At 36.5% G+C, this 20,580-nt stretch overlaps 2 protein-coding genes and 1 pseudogene across 4 annotated transcripts in view; 1 reads left to right on the top strand and 2 right to left on the bottom strand.

Moving 5' to 3' along the window:
- Positions 1-12,103, top strand: part of SCAMP1 (secretory carrier membrane protein 1) — a 45,452-nt gene extending 33,349 nt beyond the window's left edge. Inside the window, exons 6-9 of the mRNA XM_069001294.1 lie at positions 3,457-3,616; positions 5,274-5,375; positions 7,173-7,290; positions 8,860-12,103. Coding sequence (XP_068857395.1) covers positions 3,457-3,616; positions 5,274-5,375; positions 7,173-7,290; positions 8,860-9,024 — 545 coding nt within the window. The 3' untranslated portion in view covers positions 9,025-12,103. The remainder of the gene's footprint in view (positions 1-3,456; positions 3,617-5,273; positions 5,376-7,172; positions 7,291-8,859) is intronic.
- A 2,919-nt stretch (positions 12,104-15,022) lies between these two features.
- Positions 15,023-19,179, bottom strand: LOC138103838 (uncharacterized; annotated as a pseudogene).
- LHFPL2 (LHFPL tetraspan subfamily member 2) overlaps positions 18,828-20,580 on the bottom strand; it is a 117,859-nt gene continuing 116,106 nt past the window's right edge. For all 3 annotated transcript variants that reach the window (XM_069001852.1, XM_069001853.1, XM_069001854.1), the window contains one exon: positions 18,828-19,487. In XM_069001852.1, coding sequence (XP_068857953.1) covers positions 19,231-19,487 — 257 coding nt within the window. In that variant the 3' untranslated portion in view covers positions 18,828-19,230. The remainder of the gene's footprint in view (positions 19,488-20,580) is intronic.

Genomic DNA, 20,580 nt, shown 5'->3' with positions numbered 1-20,580 from the left:
TTGCACATGAAAATGATAGTTTTCCTAGTGCATTAGCACTGAGCACAGCTTTTTAGATCTTTTCATGCTATTATTATGTCCAGTGTCAAGTACAATGTCTCTTGACTTGTGCTAACAGTCAAAAACAGGCTCAAAAGCATGTGTTTTCCAGCTACTTTCCCCACAGGCTGATAGCATGCGCTAAACAAACACTACTGATTTTCAAAGATTATTTGTTATTTGAAGTTACAAACTGAAGAGATTCTGGTAGAAAAATAATACCCTGAAGTTCCAACATTTTTTCTTTTTCTGTTTAGGAGAGTTTCATCTCATCCTCTGTCTGAGGAAATTATAGATGGGGGGTGTGTGTGTGTGTGTATGTATATGTATATGTATATGTATATGTATATGTATATCCATCTGTGTAGATGTTTGTTCCAAGCCTGTTCTAATGGGTTGCTGTCTTTTAGAGTTACAAGATGTTTCTTGGTGTATAATTTAATTCTCCCCTCCTGCTCTGTCCACTGTTGTTATGGAAAACACATTTATCCCCATTAGTCATCTCCTTTTGCCTTAATGAGCATAGTTCACTCAGGCTTTCTTTGTGAGTGATGTTTTCTAGAGGTTTGACTGGTTGCTGTCATACAGATTCACTGTTGGTCCACTCCATATTATTATGTGGTTTTTTAGTGTGTAGCATAGGAAATTTTTTTAAAGTACCTTGACATTTTAGATAGCACATGTTTATGTGCTGATCCAAGACTGATTAATGCTTATGTTATGTGCTGATCTAAGTCTGTTTAGAATCTACTTTTTCCCTATGAAAGATATTTCTCTTTTCTGTAAGGCATGTCTCTCCCAAGTGAGCAGAACAGACTAGGAGCAAAAGCCTAAACAACATCTGAAGCTACTTGGTGCTTCAAGGTTATGTGTGATCAAACTTCACTAGTCCAGTCCACACTTGCCTTCTGTGAGTTGCCTTCTGGCTTCAAAACTCTCCATTCTGTACGTGTCCCATTCACCTTTAGGCAGTTCCAATCCAGAGTGACAGTCGTGTGTCCTAACGTGGACTTAGGTTTCCTGAGAATACAATCAAATGAAACATTACAGAAATTAAACTTAGTACAAAAATCTATTTTCATACAGTCTTAAATGGAATGACAAAATCATCTCAACAATGTACATGCCAAATAGCTTCAGTACAACTTGTGGTCTTTATCTACAGTTCACTTTCTGACATTTATGGATGATAAAGTGTAGTTAATTAAGACAAGGAATATATCTAAGGAGAATTCTTCTGTTCAGTGAAGTTTATACCAAAAAAAGAATACTTATTAAACGAATGTAATTTCCCATTGTTGCCTCTTGTTGTGGCATGGACGCCTTTTTTTAAACCTCAGCTGCTTCCACACACAAACTAGGAGAAGGTTTTCTTGAATCACACAGAGTACTCTATTGTTATAGCTGTGAAGTTGTCCTACAGAAATTGCATGTTACAGACTTCTGCCAAAGACTTAGGTGATTTCAGCCTCCAAGTGGTCATTATTTTTTAATAGCTTGTATTATGGTTTAATTTGCTGAGGCAAGTAGGTGGAAGGTACTTAACACTGTTACCCTGAACCTACAAACACCTGTCTGTTCATACAAGAGCAAAGCTTGCCTAGATCCTGTAGTGAAGGTGTTGGCTCAAAGGATAAATGAGTCCCTGTACCTTGCAGCAAGCAGGCAGAGTGAAGGGCAAGTGCAGTGAAATGAGAATTGTCAGTCAAGACAGACTGCTGTCTTCCTCTATAGCTTGCTAATACTTGTTTTGTAAAGTCGAGACTCTCACAGTCGTGAAGCAGACCCCTGTGTTGCTGATTTTAGTATCAGTAGCGGGTGTGATGCTTCACCCTCTTTTGCACCAATGGTATTCTTTTAAAACTTGTCCTATTACCATAATTGAAGTTTTTAAAAAAAAGTCATTTTGGAAAGTTCAAGCTCCACCAGAATTTGAATGTTTCTAGTAAAGTAGGGGGTCTCTGTGTTTTCCAGTATTGAGTAGAAAAAGAGAGAATACCTCTCTTAGTTTCTTGTACTTACCAAAGGAAGGAAGGGACTGGGATTTGTGTTGTTTCTTTTGCTTCATGAGGCATAAGTACCCAAATTCTGAAATTAGTGCTTTGCTGACCCATTGGGGCAGTGCTAAGACATGTAGGTGGAATAATTGCCTTTTATTTTAAAGAACAAGGTGCTTTGATTCTGGTGACTCTTACAGGAAGATACGATTTTTCTGAGGACATGTTTTCAGTTTCATCAGTCTTTCATGCAATGATCTGTGCATCTTGCTTTTAAGAGTTTTTTCCCACTGTGTCAATTTAGGGCTTAAGTCATAGTTGAAACAGCAACAAAAGAGCTTGAGGATTCTCTTTTTCAGAATCTTTATTCTGTTAACCTTACCATCCAGTAGAATGACTAAAATGTTTCTCTGAACTCAAATAAAAAGAAAAATCATTGCTGTCAGGGGCAGTTTGTGCAGTTATAAATACCCCACTTTATCCTGATCCATAAGGAAAGAAATTGTCCTCTGAGGCAGCAAATCCCTCCTGAATTACTGGTTATTGCTGAACAAAGAGAGAAATTCATGTTCATCCTTGAAGTCTAGCAGAACTTACTTCTGTGCCAGATACCATGAAGGTAGTAGTTGTAATGTTTCTTAATATTGCCTTACTCTGTTCTAAGAAGTAAACTTAATTGAAGTAAAATGTGAAGTCATAATTCAAATGCATTTTCTTTAGTAGAAATTGAATAGTTAACGTGTAATAAGGTCTGCCAACGAGAACATTATAGTATTGAGCTAACCACAGACCACCAAAAAGGCAGATGTTCTAAGAAAGACCAGTGTTCTAAGAAATATTTGAATATACAAAATATATTAAAGCATCTAGAACAGCTTCTTGCAGATTGCGTTTTACTGGGGAACATTCTTAGTAAGTGGGGTTTTTTTGTTTTATTATATGAAAGACAAAAAGCTTCATGTTGAAAGATTATTTGGGAAATTTTTGTTTACAAATTTGAATGTTTACAGTGCTTATTTTGTGATGCACTTGATGTCTTTTATAAGCTTTCTCTCAAAAAATATTCAGTAGTCTCATAAATATTTGTATTCAGTTATTACTGTAGAAAAAAAAGTCAATTATTGCAGCTGTGGAAACCTCTTTTTTCTTAATTTAATGTTTGAAAGTGTTTTATTGTTATGACAGGATATTTTCCATTGTCAGGTAGCTGGTGGTACTTGAATTTTCATGTTGAGTCCTTTCACTTGTGAATACAGGGTTTACCTGAAATTTAGAAAACTGTAAAAATCAATTTATTACAGAAGGTGTTGAGCAGGTATTAGTGTTGTCAGCATGCTGATGTTTTTTTTGGGTGTAACTTTAGAGTTGTAATAATTTATTGTTTAAACATAACGTAATTATTTTGCTTTTGCTTCTACAGTTGATACAGTGACACTGTTTCTTAATATCTTTGGATGTTTGGCCTGGTTTTACGTTGATGCTACACGAGGGGTTGATTTTGGATTAAGTATTCTCTGGTTCTTGCTTTTTACCCCTTGTTCCTTTGTCTGCTGGTACAGACCACTTTATGGAGCTTTCAGGTAACAACTTCAGCTTGACTTAGGATATTTAAAAACTTGTCAAAATTCATTAACATTCCAGAATTTGCTTGATTATCATGTTGATAATTCTTTAAAGTGCTTTCATTAGAAACAAATAGTATGTTTGCCATTAATTCAGTTCTTGAATTTGAAATATAGATGCCAATAGTTAGTAATATTGTGGAATATCCTTTAAAATATTTATAGTTTTTACCACAGACAAAATATTTGTAGGAAATACTTAACTTTGTTAAAGTTAATAAGGGCTGAAAACAGTTGAAAAGAAAATTCTCATTAAATCTCTGCCTCTTCACACCAAGAATTCGAGTAGGTTAGTAGTCAAGAGTGTCTTAAATTTTTTGCCTCTTGAATGAACTTCATAAATAGCTACTCTTAAAATTTTGCATTTTTAAGTCATAGACACCTACAGTACTTGAAGTAGCCTAAGATTCTTAAAAATTAGTAGAACAGGTATATAGTAAACAAACTAGTATTTTTCCTGGTGTTAGTAATCTTTGCAAACTTCAGAAGCATGAGGTGTGTGATTAAGAGTAGAATGATGTGTTTGCATGCAAAATTAAACTTTTTTTTGGTGAATCAGCATGTGGAGATTTCAAATCCTGTACTCCTAAAGTATTTTTTTTTTACATTGAAATGATTCAGGATGTTCTCAGTTAAAATACTCTTATTCTTGCATAAAAAGACTGATGGCTAGAAGTTGCAATTAAGTGTAACACTTAGACTACAGGAAGTGTTTCTTTTTGCTAACCGAGGAGGTATTGCTGTACCCACAAATCTTTGAGGAATCATATCGTTTAACTTGCATTTCCTGTCTAGTAAATCCATAGCTTTGCTTAATGAAAATTGCTGGTTCAGAAAGGAAAACTACTACTTGCATATTGAACTTCCAGTCAGTTGCTCAGCTGAAAATGAAATAGTTATTGAACTGAACTGGTTGTATGGAAATTACAAACTCCCTTCTGCAGGAAGAGCTGTCAAGGGCAAAATCTGTTTCTGTAACTTAACTAAATGATTTCTACTTTCTTAAGAGCTCTAGTAGCAAGCATATCATATGATCATTAGTTTTGATAGTAGTAAGTTGAGTCTTCATTAAAATTTTGCCTGGACATTTATATTCGGTGGGGAGTTTTTTTGATTTTCAGTCTTTTTAAGGCTGGCATTTTAGTAATTTAAACAGCAAATGTATTTTGTACATTTCACTTTAAAATAAGAGCTGCTTCAGTATTCTGGTGTGCCCTATGTGTCAGTAATTTGATAGGAACTTTTATTTCCTTTCACAAGTTAAATGTTTTCTTCCCATCTTGCAGCACTGTGAATTTCACTCTGAAAGTGGAGCAGAATTCTTTATACAAACTTAAATGGCTAGTTGAAGAGCCCTTGCTGTGGGCTGAACAGAACTCTCCTGATCTTTCTTAGAGGCGCATGTGGCAAAACCACTATATTAAAGAAGAAAGAGCAGCTCTTGTAAATAAATGCTCTAAAAAAACCACTGAATTGCTGATACTTCAGATCATTGTTGATGAATTGTACTTTTCCTCTAGTTAATGCAGAAGAAAGTTAGATTGGTACTACAGAATTTGAATAAAAATCATGAATTTTCTGGCTGCTTTAATCTTTTCCCCCCCCCCTCTTTCAGGAGTGACAGTTCATTCAGGTTCTTTGTGTTCTTCTTTGTATATATCTGTCAGTTTGCTGTACATGTACTTCAAGCTGCAGGATTTCAAAGATGGGGAAACTGGTGAGTATTCTGTTTGCTGTAGCATTGTACTGCCTGTAAGACAAACATTCATATTTGAAGTAACAACCACAATACAGTCTTTGTGTTTTCAAAGAAATAATCTTGTGTTCACTGGAATGTTACACTTAACTCTCAAAAGAAGGCATTTTTGAGTGCTCGTAACTAAGAGAAGTGGGTGAAATATATCCAAAGAATGTGAGGTACTTCTGTTACTATGTTGGTCAAAATTTTATCCTTCAATTTAAACCACTTTGAACTACTCTTTTGTACACTACGTCCTCTATTTTGGTGGTGTAAGGAGTTATTACTCATTCTATATTTCAGGTAAACAAATAAAAATTTAGACATCCATAGTACACTGTTTGGATATCTTTTTGTATTGTTAGTTATTTCTAATGATATTAATGTACTTGCTCCTTATTGAAATTTATGCCTAAAATTTGTAAATGAGTTAACAAGGCATCTGGGTGAATATAGTTGTATATCTTTGATATTATTTGAAGAGTTCATTTGTCTGAGTCACCTCTATGTTCTGTAATAAGTTGATTTTTCTTTTAAATGTTTGGAAATATGTAAGCTTTTACATGAAGCTTGTATGTAATATTTTATTTAAGTCTTTAAGGTCTAATACTTAGATTTTACAAGGAGAAGCTGTGGAGAATCAGTCACTGTCCTTGGAATAAAGGAATTATCTAAAAGCAGGGTTGCAGTAACCAGCTGGTAACATGAAGAGTCATGAGTGGCAGTGCTGTAGTTGGGTTGTAGTTGTAGTTGACACTTCCCTGTATCAGTACTTTTTGCTGCAAACCTCCAAATATATGCAAGGCAGACAAAAATTGCTTTAGAATGGTTATGTAAGGAAAGATCCTGCTTTATTTTTTTTGCTCTGGAATCCTCTGTTTAGCATATTCATCCAAGCCTGTGGAGTGTGCTTTTAAGCGTACTTGGGGAAGGAGTATGGAAAGTAGCCAGATCATCGGAAAATCCTAATTACAGTTTGGATTTTGGGGTTTTGTGGTAGATTACAGTAGGACATAGCAGATATCAAAGCAGTTTGAAACAGGTAGGGGAAAGTTTTAAGGTTTGGATTTACATAATTTTCTGCTTTTTTTCTTCTAATATGGAAAAATCTTTTCATCTTAATGCATGGGGTTTTGTTCTTAAGGCAACCTGCTTTTTTAGTTTTCAAGTCTGAAGCTGTTGGTGTCTATTGGTGTTTCAGTTCTGAAGAGTGGGGAAATGCTTGAAGTAGATGTTGATAGAGCAGTTTTTTCTATTAGTTCACCTGATGCTCTCTGCTTAAGAAACTATATTAACCTCACTTGAGAAAGTATCACTACGTGGATACAATTAAAGGAGTCTTCCCACACAGAAGCTGTTATGTGTGGTATGTTTCTGTTCTGTATTTATAGAAGTTAGAAACTCTATTTTTAGGGATATTTTCTCTTCTACAAATTCATGTAGTCTTGAATCAATCTGAAATGACAGTATAACAAAATAACCTCAAGAAGTTGATAAGCAACTCTAATTTCTCCACAATTTTGGTCAAGGATAATATTTACAATGTTTTTTATATAGTTTCACTGCATTTTTTGTGGAAAAAATGGAAACTAAGCTTTAAAAGCATACATACCATAGAACCAAAATATGCTTATGTAAAATTCCCATTATGTTTCTTTTAAAATATTCAAAATGGTTGAGAACCAGGAGGTTATAAAGTTTTCTTTGGTGAGGGTATGTTTGGTTAAATGGTTCATGTGCTGTACTAGTAACGTTTGTTCTTTCTCTTTCTTTCAGTGGGTGGATTTCATCTCTTACTGGACTTAATAAGAGTATTCCTGTTGGCATTATGATGATAATCATAGCTGCACTTTTCACAGCATCTGCTGTTATCTCACTAGTTATGTTTAAAAAGGTAAGTTACATATTATTCCCGTCTTTTGTTTTCTGCGTTTGATTTTGCTTTCTGTCTTGAGAGAGATACTCTTTCACAAAGTAGTGGGGATTAAATTATATTCAAGGTGAGGCTTACCTGTTAACAACTGTACAGTTTTGCTTATTCTCTTGTGGAGTTACAAAATGCTGTTTGTACAATGCAGGTATTTTCAGCAAATAAGGAAGGATAGTTCTGAATAAGAGAACCTGGGAGGTATCCCCACCATGAAGGAGTAGGTGAATGCACTGGACATTACAGTTACAGCTGTAGATGCCAGGTTGTTCATCAGACACAGGGAAGTTTGACTCAGGTGATTGCCAAGTTTCAGCTCTTACCAAAGTCATTCCCGCTAAAATCAATAGAGACGCTCAGCACCTCAGAAAAAGATTTTTATTTCTCTATCGCCATTGCTTAAATATTTTATTGCCAGCTAAGGATGCAGGAGCATGAAAACTCGAATATATTCTTTCTCTATGGTTACTTTTGGTAAATTTCCACCCAGAAGATCCAAGTATTATAGATACTGATGTGGTAGTGAGTCATTGAGGTAAATGTAACTGAGTATTCTGATGATGATGTGCTGGCTGCATTCTAATAATTCAACCTAAGTTACAGTTAGGTTTAAAGATTTTACACATACACAAATTCTTCTGACCTGTTTACAGTAAACTAGAAATTTTAAGTGTGTGCCTGGTGATGTCCTTTTTTGTTTTCTGTAGAAATACTCTATATAGGAGAAGAAACAAGCAAGAAAAATGTATGGTGGAATACATTTTTACACTTTCCTTACTGTATGCATCTGGATTCTTTTCAAAAATCTGCATATTCTTATATGACTTGGTGTATCTTTATGGATGAGAACTATTTACATTTATAAGAGAGAAAAAAGTTACATTAATTTTTCCTGCTACACTGGAATGAAAATGTCTTTGCAATATTATTTTACAACCTTTTTGTGACTTAACTGAGTCACAAATAGCATTTGAATTTTAATACTCAGGTAATTGAAGTTACTCAGGATTTTTTGCTTGTCTGTTTTTGTTGGTTTTTATTTTGTTATATGCCATATTGTTAAGAGTGTAAGTCATATTGTTTATTCATCTGGTTATTATGCAGAGCTGTTGGCCATCACACTAGTTTAGCAAATGTGTACTTGTATAATTAGGACATTTTGAAATTTTTAATATTCAGTCAGAGTGTAGCTTACTCTTGTAACCAGTCAGAGTAATTAAAATGTTCCTAAATACTGTTGTAGCAAAAAGTTCATGTAATATACATTACACATTTTAGTAAACACGATGAGACCCCTCTGAACTTGCAAACAATTACAGGTATCCCCTACAGTCAAATCGCATGTGCAGCTGGACAGTGAAAAATTCAAATGTTTGTGGGAAAAAATTCCATGTTGTCATCTATGCATTCTCTCAAACACATGAATAAATCACATTTCTCCGCCTCACGGCTCCACTTTGTGTTTGAGACTTTGCAATTGGTGTACTAAGAAATGGGAAGTGTGGCACCATTTTCTCACTGCTTTTCCCTCCGTAGGTGCACGGGCTCTACCGCACGACTGGGGCGAGCTTTGAGAAAGCGCAGCAGGAGTTTGCCACGGGAGTGATGTCCAACAAAACTGTACAAACTGCTGCAGCCAACGCCGCCTCGACAGCAGCCACCAGTGCAGCTCAGAATGCCTTCAAGGGTAACCGAATGTAGGGAAACAAAGTCACTGTGGTTCTCTTCAACTGTTCTTTATTTTGCAGTCACTTACTGTATTCCCTAAATGCCTAGATGAAAATTCACACAGCACGTTTGTATCTTCTGCAGCTGTGCATGGGTTAAATGGGAAATGTTTGGTTTATTTTATTATAAATTTATTTAAGAAGAAAACCATTCTTTTCCCTTCTTTAACATGTTGAATTCTGCAATGTAAAGCTTTCCATATTTTATGGAGGATAAATAATTTCAACAATTGGCCTGAGAATGAACTGTGGTATATAGTGATCAAATCAATGTATTAAGAATATGGAAGGTTTTTTAGCAGTTCACTCCAATATGTTTTTTTTAACTTCAGGAAAGCACTTCAGAGCAATTATTTTCCTTTGCAACAAGTGATTTCTCTATTTCTACCGTAAGAAGTGGGGTAGACTGAGAGATACTGAAAGTTAGGTTTGACTACTGCTTTTGCAGTTTCAGCAGCTGCTGGGAGTCAAATACAAGTAAGGTAGAGAGTATAAATTCTTTTCTTGTTTGGTTTGGTTTTTTTTTTTTTTTTTTTTTTTAGGATTAAGTCTTTTGATATAAACCTGTAAGTTTGCATGAATACTGTTGAGTTACCTGATCTTGTTTAAGTAGTGTTTTGGTCCAGAATTTACCTGCGCTACCTTATAGCATTTGTTTGTATCTATTTCCATGGAGTATTCTCTACCTGTGAGAAATTACTATGGGGCATAAATGTTCTCTGTAATAGAATAGTACAATTTAAGGAAGTTAACTGGTGATTTCAATCACAGAGCTAAATGATTATATATTTGCTATTTTTAACTTCAGTATTCACATATCCCCTGTCCCTCTTCTATGTGCAGTGGTATTTTTGTTTCATTTGGGATTTTTTTGGTTAGTTTTTTGTTTGTGTTTCTTTTCAAGAATAGATTTATGTTTAACAGTGGTACTAAATCTCTAGGCTGGACAGTCACTCTGTTTACTGCCTGTCCAAAACACTACATATACAGTATTTAATTTTCTAACAGGAATATTGTCTCAAACCAGGCTCTTTAAGCAATGGCATTTAACAGATACTTGAAAGAATTTTAATGTTAACTCAGCCATCTCTGTGATGTGCTTTAAGCTACAGAAAAAAAAGCTTCTAAACTATTTTGATTTGGTAAAGGGAGAAATGTTTATCTTTAATAAAGTCAAATTTTAACTCATTGAAATGGAGGCCTAAGAAGTTAGATTGGTGCTGTGAAACTAACATTATGGTACATACCGTCACAATATTCTAGAATATAATATAATCAGGTCTTAGTATAGTGTGAGTTTCTCTCCTTTGAAGACTTTATATTGTTGGATTGCCTCATGAGACTTACATACAATACTTCAGCAGTTTTTCAAACTCTTCTAAAAACTGGAAAGGTGACATCCCACAACCTGTGTAAGTACACACCATGGCTGAAATTAATTCAGCTCTTGAGGTGAATCATCTTTAATAACACAGCACAAAATTCTGAGGCCTCTCCATATTCCAAATGTGGACTGAATTTCATAGATTCTTTTTCACTACACTGTATTCATAATAACAGAAAAAATACTCATTAAAAAAAATACTCCCCTAGCTTAATCCCTGAATCAGTAATACACTATTAGCATGATTCTCCTATTAGTCTCCTTTCTTTTACCAATTTCTTTAAATCTGACTTGAATTTGAATAAACATCATAGTTTCACCTATGCTGAAGTTCACATTAATGAATATACTTGCTTAAATATTCTATGTAACAAGGCTGTTAAAATGTCATAATAGTGGACATGCAACATTGACCTTAAATTTGTGTGGAATGTTTTTAAAGCTTTGCAGATGAAAGTCACTGTTCTCTGCTGAGATTGGGGACCATCATTCTAGCAGCTCTGTATCAAGATTGTTCTTTTCATATTTTAAACTTAACATGAGGGTTGTATCTAGGAACTCTGCTATGGATTACTTTTAAATCTAAATTTAGGCAATTCTTTTGGTATCTCTTGGATAGGAATCCCAGGGACATCATCCTTACAATTTAACTGAAGTTGAAGATTGCATAATAATATACATTACCAGAAAAAAACCCCAAACACATTAGGAATAAAATCTGAATTTGACAGGTATATTTTTTTCTTAAATGTTTGACGGTTCCTTGAGAAAACATATGTAATGTTCTGTGTATAAGAATTGTTGATTTGTAATATCATGGTTTGAATGTACAGATTTAAGCCTTCTGAGTGATTCAGGGTTGTGTCACATGTGAATTCTTTAAACCAGAAATCTCTGACACTTTGCAGCCCAAAAGGGAGGGGAAAGTTTGTTTTTTGACAACAGAAGGCTGAGATTTGTTAAAATATTTTGTACCTAACAAAAATTAGATTTTATGGTCTCTTATTAATCAGAGTATGGCACCCACTTGAGTTGTCATTTTGTAGTATTGTGACAAACTGAGTACAAAGTATGAAGTTTAAACACTGGAATGTCAGTAGTCATTGATCTGTAATTTAGGAGTTGTTTTTATTTATCTGAGGATGTTTGTATATTTTGTAAATTACTAACAATGTTCTGCCATCCTGGTGAATGTCATGGTTCTGTACAAATGCACTTCTTCTGTCCCTCTGTTGCATGTCTCAGTAGTTCAGAAGTTTTGTATATTTATTGTATTAACACAGTGTCATAGAATAAAAAAAGACTCTTTTCCTAGGTGTTCGCTCTGTATAGTTTTGACCAATAATGGGGATTTTTCTTCTAACAGTCAGGGTGATGTGCAGGGAGGATGATCTATATAGAAGTCTGACTTGCTTTTTATAATTCTGTATATAGATGCTGTATTTCTGCTGAAATGGTGAAGCAAAATGTCCACTATCAATAAATCTGGTTAAAGAGAATTAGTCTGCTCAACTGTTAAGAAGAAAATTCTTAAAATACTTGCAGCTTACTTTCTTGTGCTGTAAACTCACAAGGGTTAAAATTAAACATGCTCTGTCATGACTGAATGGAATTCTACAGGTATTAAGTGAATCTTAAAACATTATTGAAAGTAAAATGAAGTTGCTGAAAAAAGAATTGCTTTGGTAGTGTTTATTTTTCTAATTTCTTCCAGTGAATCAACATTTCTGCGTCACTGCTGTGTCCTGCTTTTTCCTTTTGTTTTTTTTTTTAGGCCCTATCACAATTTGTTGATATTTTTTTCATATAGTGTCAGTTGTAGCACCTGCTCTCTACTACTCACTACTGGGTGTCCTTTGAAGGGCTGAATGACTTCCTCTAGACCACTGTGATGTAGATAAGTTTGCAAATGCATGATACAGAGAACAGTGCTCTGAGGTACAGTCAGGATTATTTTGGGAGATGGCAGACGTTTTTGAAGACACTTCTACATGCGTGCATCAATTAGTATTGAAATTCTTCCTCAAATTGATCTGTCTTTGTAATTTACAGATCTAGGATGGTGGTGACAGCAGACTGAAGCAAGAGGTTTTGTACTTTCTTGTAAATGTAAGCACGGTTGTGCCATATGATCCACTTGTGTTTTATGTTTAGAATTAGTACACAATTTTAGTGCTTTTGTGGGAGATAATTCCTCTGGTTTGCTGAGGTTACTTTCCTCACGAAGTTGTAAGCGTGGAGTTGGAAAAGCATGCACACACTGAGAGAAAAGCATGGGTTAAGAGAACTGTGATTAAAAATACTCAGTGATACTTCTGGAAAGATATTTCTGTCAAGGAAAAGGCATCCTGGAGCATTCTGGTTATGAATCCATAGTAGGGCACAGTAGGTCAGATAATTAAAACAATTAGGTTTGACTCAGTTACATTAAAACATGTATGAATTAGTTTGTCCATTTTCCTACAAATTAATTTTATGTCTGCAAATAGTTTTTATTTTCATAATTAGAAAAATCAGGAAGATTTACAAAGGAAGTAGTGCAGATCACTTAGCAGCAAAAGCCAGTGAAACTTTATACAAGAATTAAACTAGATACTGTGTCATAGATACTGAGAGGAAAAGAAAAAAGAAGTATGACTTGTGGTTCATGCTGCCATACATTTTGTTTTGGAAAAAAAATTACTGTCCAGCAGTTTAATTGAAGTATATACAGCTCAACTAAAATGAGCTTTTTGTTGGATGAAAGTGATTACACTGGACAGTTGTGCTTTCAGTGCATCTGTTATATTGTCTCTCAATACACTTGGAGCTTCCTGTTGACTGTGTGTCTGTGTGTGTGTGTGTGTATATTTATATATTTATGTATTATATATATGTGAAAATGAGTGTACCGTCCTGCTTTTAGTGAGTGCTCCTTCATGTTCCTGTTATGTTACACTCAGATGGGCAGGAAAATACTTCAATACAGGGGAGCTGCTCTTTAGAGTGTTGAGAATATCAGGTTTTACTTCTTTATATCTATATTTCAGGAAGAGAAACTTCCAGCTGGAGAGGTGAAAAATGTTTGGGACTGATTTTTATTGATAAAGTTTGAGGCTGTATTAGCAAAAACAGGCTGGTGCAAGCCTGGAACACAGGCTTGCCTCAGTTACTTGTGACCCTGCACTCGGTTTTTTTGCTCTGCGACTTTGTACAGCTGGAGTTGGGTAGGCTACACTGACTGGAGCCCAGACCACTGTACGGAACAGCTGCCTCTGACCACTGGTGCCTCTGTGGTATCACCTCCTCTGCCACTGTTTCAGCTGACAATGCTGAAAGTAGATTTTATCATGTTTATAGCCTAATTAAACAATTACATATGTCTGAGCAGTAGTCATTGCACACATGCCAAAGCATGGTTGCTGTTTTTCAGTGCAGAGCTGTTGTCTTTGTTGTGCCTGTATTTTTTTAGAGGAATGCATGATGTTCTTTTTAGAGGAGTGCATGATGTTTTAAAAGAAAAAATGCATATCCTGGATTGGACAATGGGGTTACACTTTTTGTCCAAGGTAAGAGAACAATTGGAAGTAGTTAGAATACAGAATCACAGAATCGATTAAGTTGGAAAAGACCTAAAACACTCCTGAGATCATTGACTCCAGCCTACGACCTATGTCATTAAATTTGGAATTCTTTTTCCTTTGCCTTGGTCAGACCAAGTTACTGATCCCACCACATATGAGTGGTACCTTAAGCCAGTTACGGATATTGATTCCTATGCTCTCAGAATTTCACCGATATGAAGATACTCCAAATAAAAGGCATCTATTTGAAAACAAGCTTTCAGTGAATTGCAGAAGAAGACAACATCTTTGTATTCCTGTCATTCTGATACTGGTAGCAGACATTCACTTTGTGATTGCACCACTATTCAAAACCCAGCTGGAGCTTGGAGAACAAGTTACTAGGACAGAAATCTGTAACAATACACACAATTGGAGACTGGAACTCTGTGCTCTCTATTGCCAACTCCATTAGCTTTACTGAAGAAGGAACGGAATTTTAGCTATTTGAATTTTAGCTATTCAAATCAATTCTTCATAATTTCTTTAAGCAGTATTTTATATTTGTAGAATAAATGTTCTGTCTATGCCTGTTTTGAAATTCATGTATTGACTGTGGTAGTGGTACATTCAGTGGCACCTGTCCCCTAACTTCTGAACTGTAGGTTTCTAAATGTTCCAAGTTTTAACCAAGAGCTACTTCTTGGATGTTTAGGAACTGTTAGAAGTGTAATTAAACTATATGTAATTAATTGTATATAAATTTAATAGAAGTGAGCCATCACACCTGAGAAATAAGTGACATGCTGACTTTTCTTTAAACTGCTGAAAGCCTTGTTCCCGGTTCTGCCATAGACTGGCTTTGTAACCTTTCTCTAGTGTTTGTCTTGTCATAGCTGAAAGCTAAAACAAAGTGTGGCAAACACCATTTTAAAAGTCTGTGTGTGATGAAGCAATATTTGTTTTACAACTGTTACTACCCCTTTTCATGAGAAAGGAAATGCAGTGCTTTAGTTGCAAAATGAAACACGTTTGTCAGACCTATATTCAATTAGAAAGTCTCTTTAATGCAACTGTATTGTATAACACATAGTTACAATTTCAGATGACATACTTTTGATCAGTAAGCAGTAATAATTTTTGAAGTCAGATGGGAATCTGAAATACATCATTGGACTGGGACCTTAAATGCTATTAAAGCTACAATTGAAGCTCAGCTTGGCTCAACTTGTCCAATACGCTTGTATTAAGGTAGTCAGACTCCTGTTAAAAGTTCAAAAACTCACATTTAATTGAAATTTAGATTAAAGAGAAGACATTAGGTACATCATTCATGCTAACAAATGTACATAGTGGTGAGTCAAGGACAGAAAAACAGTACCACAAATAAACCATGGCTCAAAACCTATTCTAGCTGGATCGCTGCAGCCGCCCTTCCTATACCGAGGAGCTGTGTATGCATTGCTGCCATGCTCTGCTTTTGCTGGACTCTGCGCTTTCCTTGAGGTGTAGGCACCAGTGCCCATGGCTGTCAAGGAAGGCCTGAACTCCTCTCCATTTCCACTAGGACATGGGAAACTTCAGTGGGGGGGGTTAAAATGAAAAATGGAAATGATTTAGCTGAAAAAAAAAAATCTCAGAATCCAGAGAACTTTATTGAGTAAAATAGATACAAAGGTGATATAGGCAACCCAGAAATAGCTCAGTAGCAATGTTTTTTGCAGTGCCACATTACAAATAAAGCACACTAAGAAACCTTGCTGAGCCTTTTCAGCTTTTAGAGTGTTGTTGGCCAGAGATGGACACAGCTTCACACTGGAAGTGTATTACATAGATCTGAGTAATTCAAATCAATCTAGAAGATATTTTTGTTAAATCTTCAAGCTGTTGTTACTACTGTTGTATTGATCTTCAACATCAGTGATTTTATTGCATTACTCTATATACACACACCACCAAACTCCAGCCACTTCTCACCTGGGAAATCTCTTTTCAATTCACTTGTTTAAAAGCAAAAACTAAAATTTAAAAAAAAACAACAAGCAAAAAACCCCCACAAAACCCATTCCTTGTATTGCACATCTCACACAAGTCTGTGTATATATATATATATATTTAAATATGCTACAATTAAAAAAAAGGTCTATGGCACTTTATTGAATATAAGTTTAAGAAGTTGATGAAACCACAGATGTTTGAAGAAATCTTCAATACCACAAAAAAAAAGTTAAACTGAAGTAATTGGCACACAGGTTTTAAAGAATCCACAGCAAATTCCTCTAGATCCTATGCAGTGCATGTACATTAAGAAGCAGTTACACTCTACAGCCTCCTCATGAAATCAATTAAAGTAGCTTTAAGCTGATTTTTCTTTTTTTTTTCCCAAAGTGCCTTTGAAAGCTACTGCTGAGGTGAACTTCAGGAGCAATTTAAACAGCTGTGAAATTTACTGAGTGCACCCTGCACCTGAAAACCTCATCCAGGAGAAAAAAATTAAAAATCCACAATATATACCACCTTATCACTTGCTAGAAAAACAGAACCCTGAGAAAAGAAATTCTGATTGTTTTTCCTCTGTATTTCTTCCCAGCCTGTCTTCTATCTGTGCTATGTGATGAACATGGATATTCTTGCAAGTTAGTTGATTATGCTGTTGCAGAGCAAGCTGATAATATACCAGCAACAAGCAGAAAAGCTGGTTCTTCTTGGTTATGAATACAAACAAAAGCAAAACGTGCCACTGAAAATATCTCCTTTGTACTTAAAAAAACCAAACTAAACCAAACAAAATGTACTATTGAGATTTTTTTAAGTGTCATGTGGATCACAGCAGAGGTCAGCTAGTAACATGAATGAAGGTTGCTCATTGTTTACTTCTCAGACAGAGCGGTGTATGCCCTCTCTACCTTTGTAAGAACTGACCTGATTCAAACTAATCAAGTGCTCAAGCCAAAGCAGCATTTGTCACCCTAATATTGTGTCAAGACTTGTTGGCAGTGGTGACCTGGACATTGGATTGCTACCCACCTAAGGAATCTAAAACTGTACATCTACTTAGTAATTAATTTTAGCTGGTTTATATGGTACTCATACAACTGCTTGCCCCCTGTTCCCCAACTGCAGGGCCCCCGAGTGCACGGCAGAGCTGAGCTGGTGGCCCAGGTCCAGTGCATGCTCCAGCAGGGGCTCAGGAGGGATGCCTGGAGGAAGCCTTGCTGGACCCCAGGTACAAGCCCAGTGCATGTCCTTCAGGTGTGGGGGGTCTGTACGGGGCAAAGCCAACGAGACAAAACACAGGTGTGGACAGGGTGTGTGGGCTGTGATTTTTATCCTCAGGCACTGCTTTGTGCTGGTAATTTTGCTTTATTAAAGTCTTGATTTGTGCAGGCAGTTGGTCCCAGACCGTAACTTTTGGAGGGGATTTGAATTCAATATTTAAAAAATAAGTGAGTTACCCGTTTAAAAATAGAAGATGGTGGATGTGGGTTACAGGAGCAGGTGAATGCAAGAAGAGGCTAGATTAAAACAATCCCTTTTTGAATGCAGGCAGAAGTTGACCTTGTTGCACTGTGTCTCAATGGCCACCTGTGTTTCTGTCCATGTGCGGGCTGCAGGTGCCATGGCGTGGGCACAGAGGTGCGGGCTGGGAGCTGCTCTGTGTCCGTAGTGGCAGCAGGCACTGGATGGGGGTCCCTGCTCCGCGACTGTTCACCCATCCTCGAGGCTGCCCCAGGCCCGCTGTCGGGACTGCTGAACAGCTCCTGTGTTGTGAAGGACTTCAGCAGTGCCTTGAAAGCAGCTACCTACCTGGACAGTAACAATGATTTTTTTAATAACTAATGGCACATTTTAAGGGACTGACCAGGCAAAAACAAGAATCTCTGCTCTGTGTAACACAGTGAAGCAACACTGTCATGGGATCATGTTAAATTAAGAAGAAGTAAGAAGAGGAATCTAAAATTCACCTAGTATTTCATTAGCACTACTTCTCAGATGAATTATCCCCAATGCTCCTATGGCACAGTTGTATCATTCCTTTGTTTTTTCAAACACCTTACAAACTTGATATCAGAAGTAGTTCTAGTAAGTGAGACAACACCACAAATAACACAACCAGCTGGCTTTGAGAAAAAAAAAAGTCATTTGTGGCAAGGTCTGTTTAATTTCTGCTATATTAGTTGGAAAAAAGTCTACTACTACACACACACAAAAAAAAAAGGGAAAAAAAAGGAAAAAAATCTTCCCAGCCACATAGAATTTGTCAAGGTTTCCTGAAAAATTTAAATTTCCTAAAGTCTCATGTGCATCTGGGTCATGAGACAGATTGATCTGTAGACTGGGAATGATGTTTCACTGACGTGAAAAAGTAATACTGTTGAAGTACAATGTGAGATCCACAGCTGTAGGAGAGGCTGCAGCCCAGGTAAGGCTGGTGCTGTGGGGAGCTGTTGTCTGCTTGGGGTTTCAGAAGTTTTAATAAAGACTGTAGAAATATTTCAGTTTTATCTGAATCAGGTGAGAGCCAGTCTAACAACAGCTTCTCTGTCTAGTCAGTGGAAAAAATATTTACCTGCTAAGTAACTAACAAGTGGCACACACCTTGTGCTTGTAAGTTTCAAGAGAGAGAAACCTGGCAGAAACTTAACTTTCTAAATGCCAAAAGATTGGTGTAAACGTCAGCTTTGCTCTCTCCAACATACAGTTAATATCCAAGAAGGCACTATACTTCTAGGAAGTTCAGTACCAAAAAGCACCTCCATGAAAATGGTACCAAACCAGGTGATGATGGTGAAGAAATATTCACCAGTGAGGGGAGCCCTTGGAAACAAAGCCTCATTAAAATAGGCTTCTCTTAAGAAAAGAAAAAAAATGTGCTGGCTTTTATTATTTTAAATCCAATTCTTCAAAGTGACCAAGGTGGGTTAGGCAATCCAATCAATCAGAATTTGTCAGTTTTAACAACATTCCTGCTATATACATGTGATTACTCACATCCCCAGTTGGATTAATATATTCCACTGTGTCCTGATCACAGAATGAAACTAAAATATCCCCAAGTATTTACATTCTGCTTTCTTGGGATCCTTTCTCTGATCCTCATTGCCCAGCAAGTAAGAAAGACCCTTTCAGTAGTTCAGGGCTGGAATGCATGGGGCTCAATCACACAAATGGTAAAAACAGGTAAATGGATCTGCTTGTCCAGTCAATGGAAAGCAGATAAAGATCCAGGTGCTGGTATTTTTCCTCACTGGAGTTAAAGGAGGCAGATAAGGTTTTTTCCTTCTTCTATTTCTTCTTGCACTTTGTCACTGGATGTGGCTATTTCAGCTTGCGCCGAGAAGACTGCACAGATGAACGTCAGAACAGTGCCGCCGATAGCTGTGTAGAAAGCCCAGCCCAAGGAGCAGTCTCCTAGTTTGTAAGCAGAAGCATAAGGTCCACAATAGCTTATTGCCTTCTGGCATCCCCAACCTGCAGGGTAAAGTATCAAGCCTAAGATAAGGAAGAGCCCTAGAAATAAAAACAGAAAGAAGTTTAACAAACATTCAGTTTGACACTAAATGCAACACATCTAGTAATGGTTATCATGGTCACTGATATTTGCAATTACCAGGATTAGGAGAAAACTGCCATCTCATCCATCCAATCTTCCTTTACTGATTGTTCCCTAGTATATGCCAAGCAGTCTTTTAACTAAATTTGAAGCTACCCTGTGATTTATGTTGTGAAAGGATAGCAGAAGAATAATACTGCCAGTTCAGTAAGCTGCTCTCGTAACAGAGGGATTTTGGAGTCAGCCTCAAACAAACGGATCCAAGTACCCACAGCTAGCGCATATGTAACCCTGGGATCCTCCAAACAGGCAGCTGACTACTTCAGAAGGAAAGCACTTTTCTAGTGATGCCAGGAGCAAAAGCCTCAACTCCCCATCTTGCTAAACAGCCCAAACACTCTGCCGTGCCTCAGGCTGGAAGTGAAAAGCTTAGAGTAGATGTTTTGCCCCTGTGATTGTCTCTCATATTCATAGGTTTCTCTATGAAGACCATCTAAGCAGTGAAGGGCTTCATAAAGGAAATTCAAAGTCACATTAGTGTCTCTGCACGCCTGTGTCTTTGCACAAAGAAAGGAGACTTAATCGTCTAATACGCTAGTGGCTACAGTGCTTTCTTATGGGTACTAAAAAAATCACAATGAATTGAATGCATACCTCCCTCCCACACAGAATGTAGGAAGGAGCTAAACATAGGTATTACAGGTATCAAAATTTGTTTTCTGCTTACCTTAAAATTTTACTTAGAAGAACAGGAAAATTATGAAAAATAGCTTTTGTTTAAACACAACCAGTTTATCCAGAAAATGAATATAGCCTTCCAGATCCCACAAATATTTCTGATTAACTTTTCCTGCACTTTAGAGCCCTTTATTTAACCTGGTATCCTGACAAAAACAGCTGCTAAAAGTGCTGTCACCTTTTAGAAGTAGGCTAAAAGTTGTGCACTAAAACCAGTCTTTTTTTTCTTTCCTATACTCAAGAGATTACAAAGAACAGGTTTAAAGACTTTACATCTCCTTCCATTAAGTTAGACTAGCAGTTAGACTTCTC

The sequence above is a fragment of the Aphelocoma coerulescens genome (assembly GCF_041296385.1).
Source record: "Aphelocoma coerulescens isolate FSJ_1873_10779 chromosome Z unlocalized genomic scaffold, UR_Acoe_1.0 ChrZ, whole genome shotgun sequence".
Lineage (NCBI taxonomy): Eukaryota > Metazoa > Chordata > Aves > Passeriformes > Corvidae > Aphelocoma > Aphelocoma coerulescens.
This window is presented reverse-complemented; position numbering and strand designations above follow the sequence as displayed.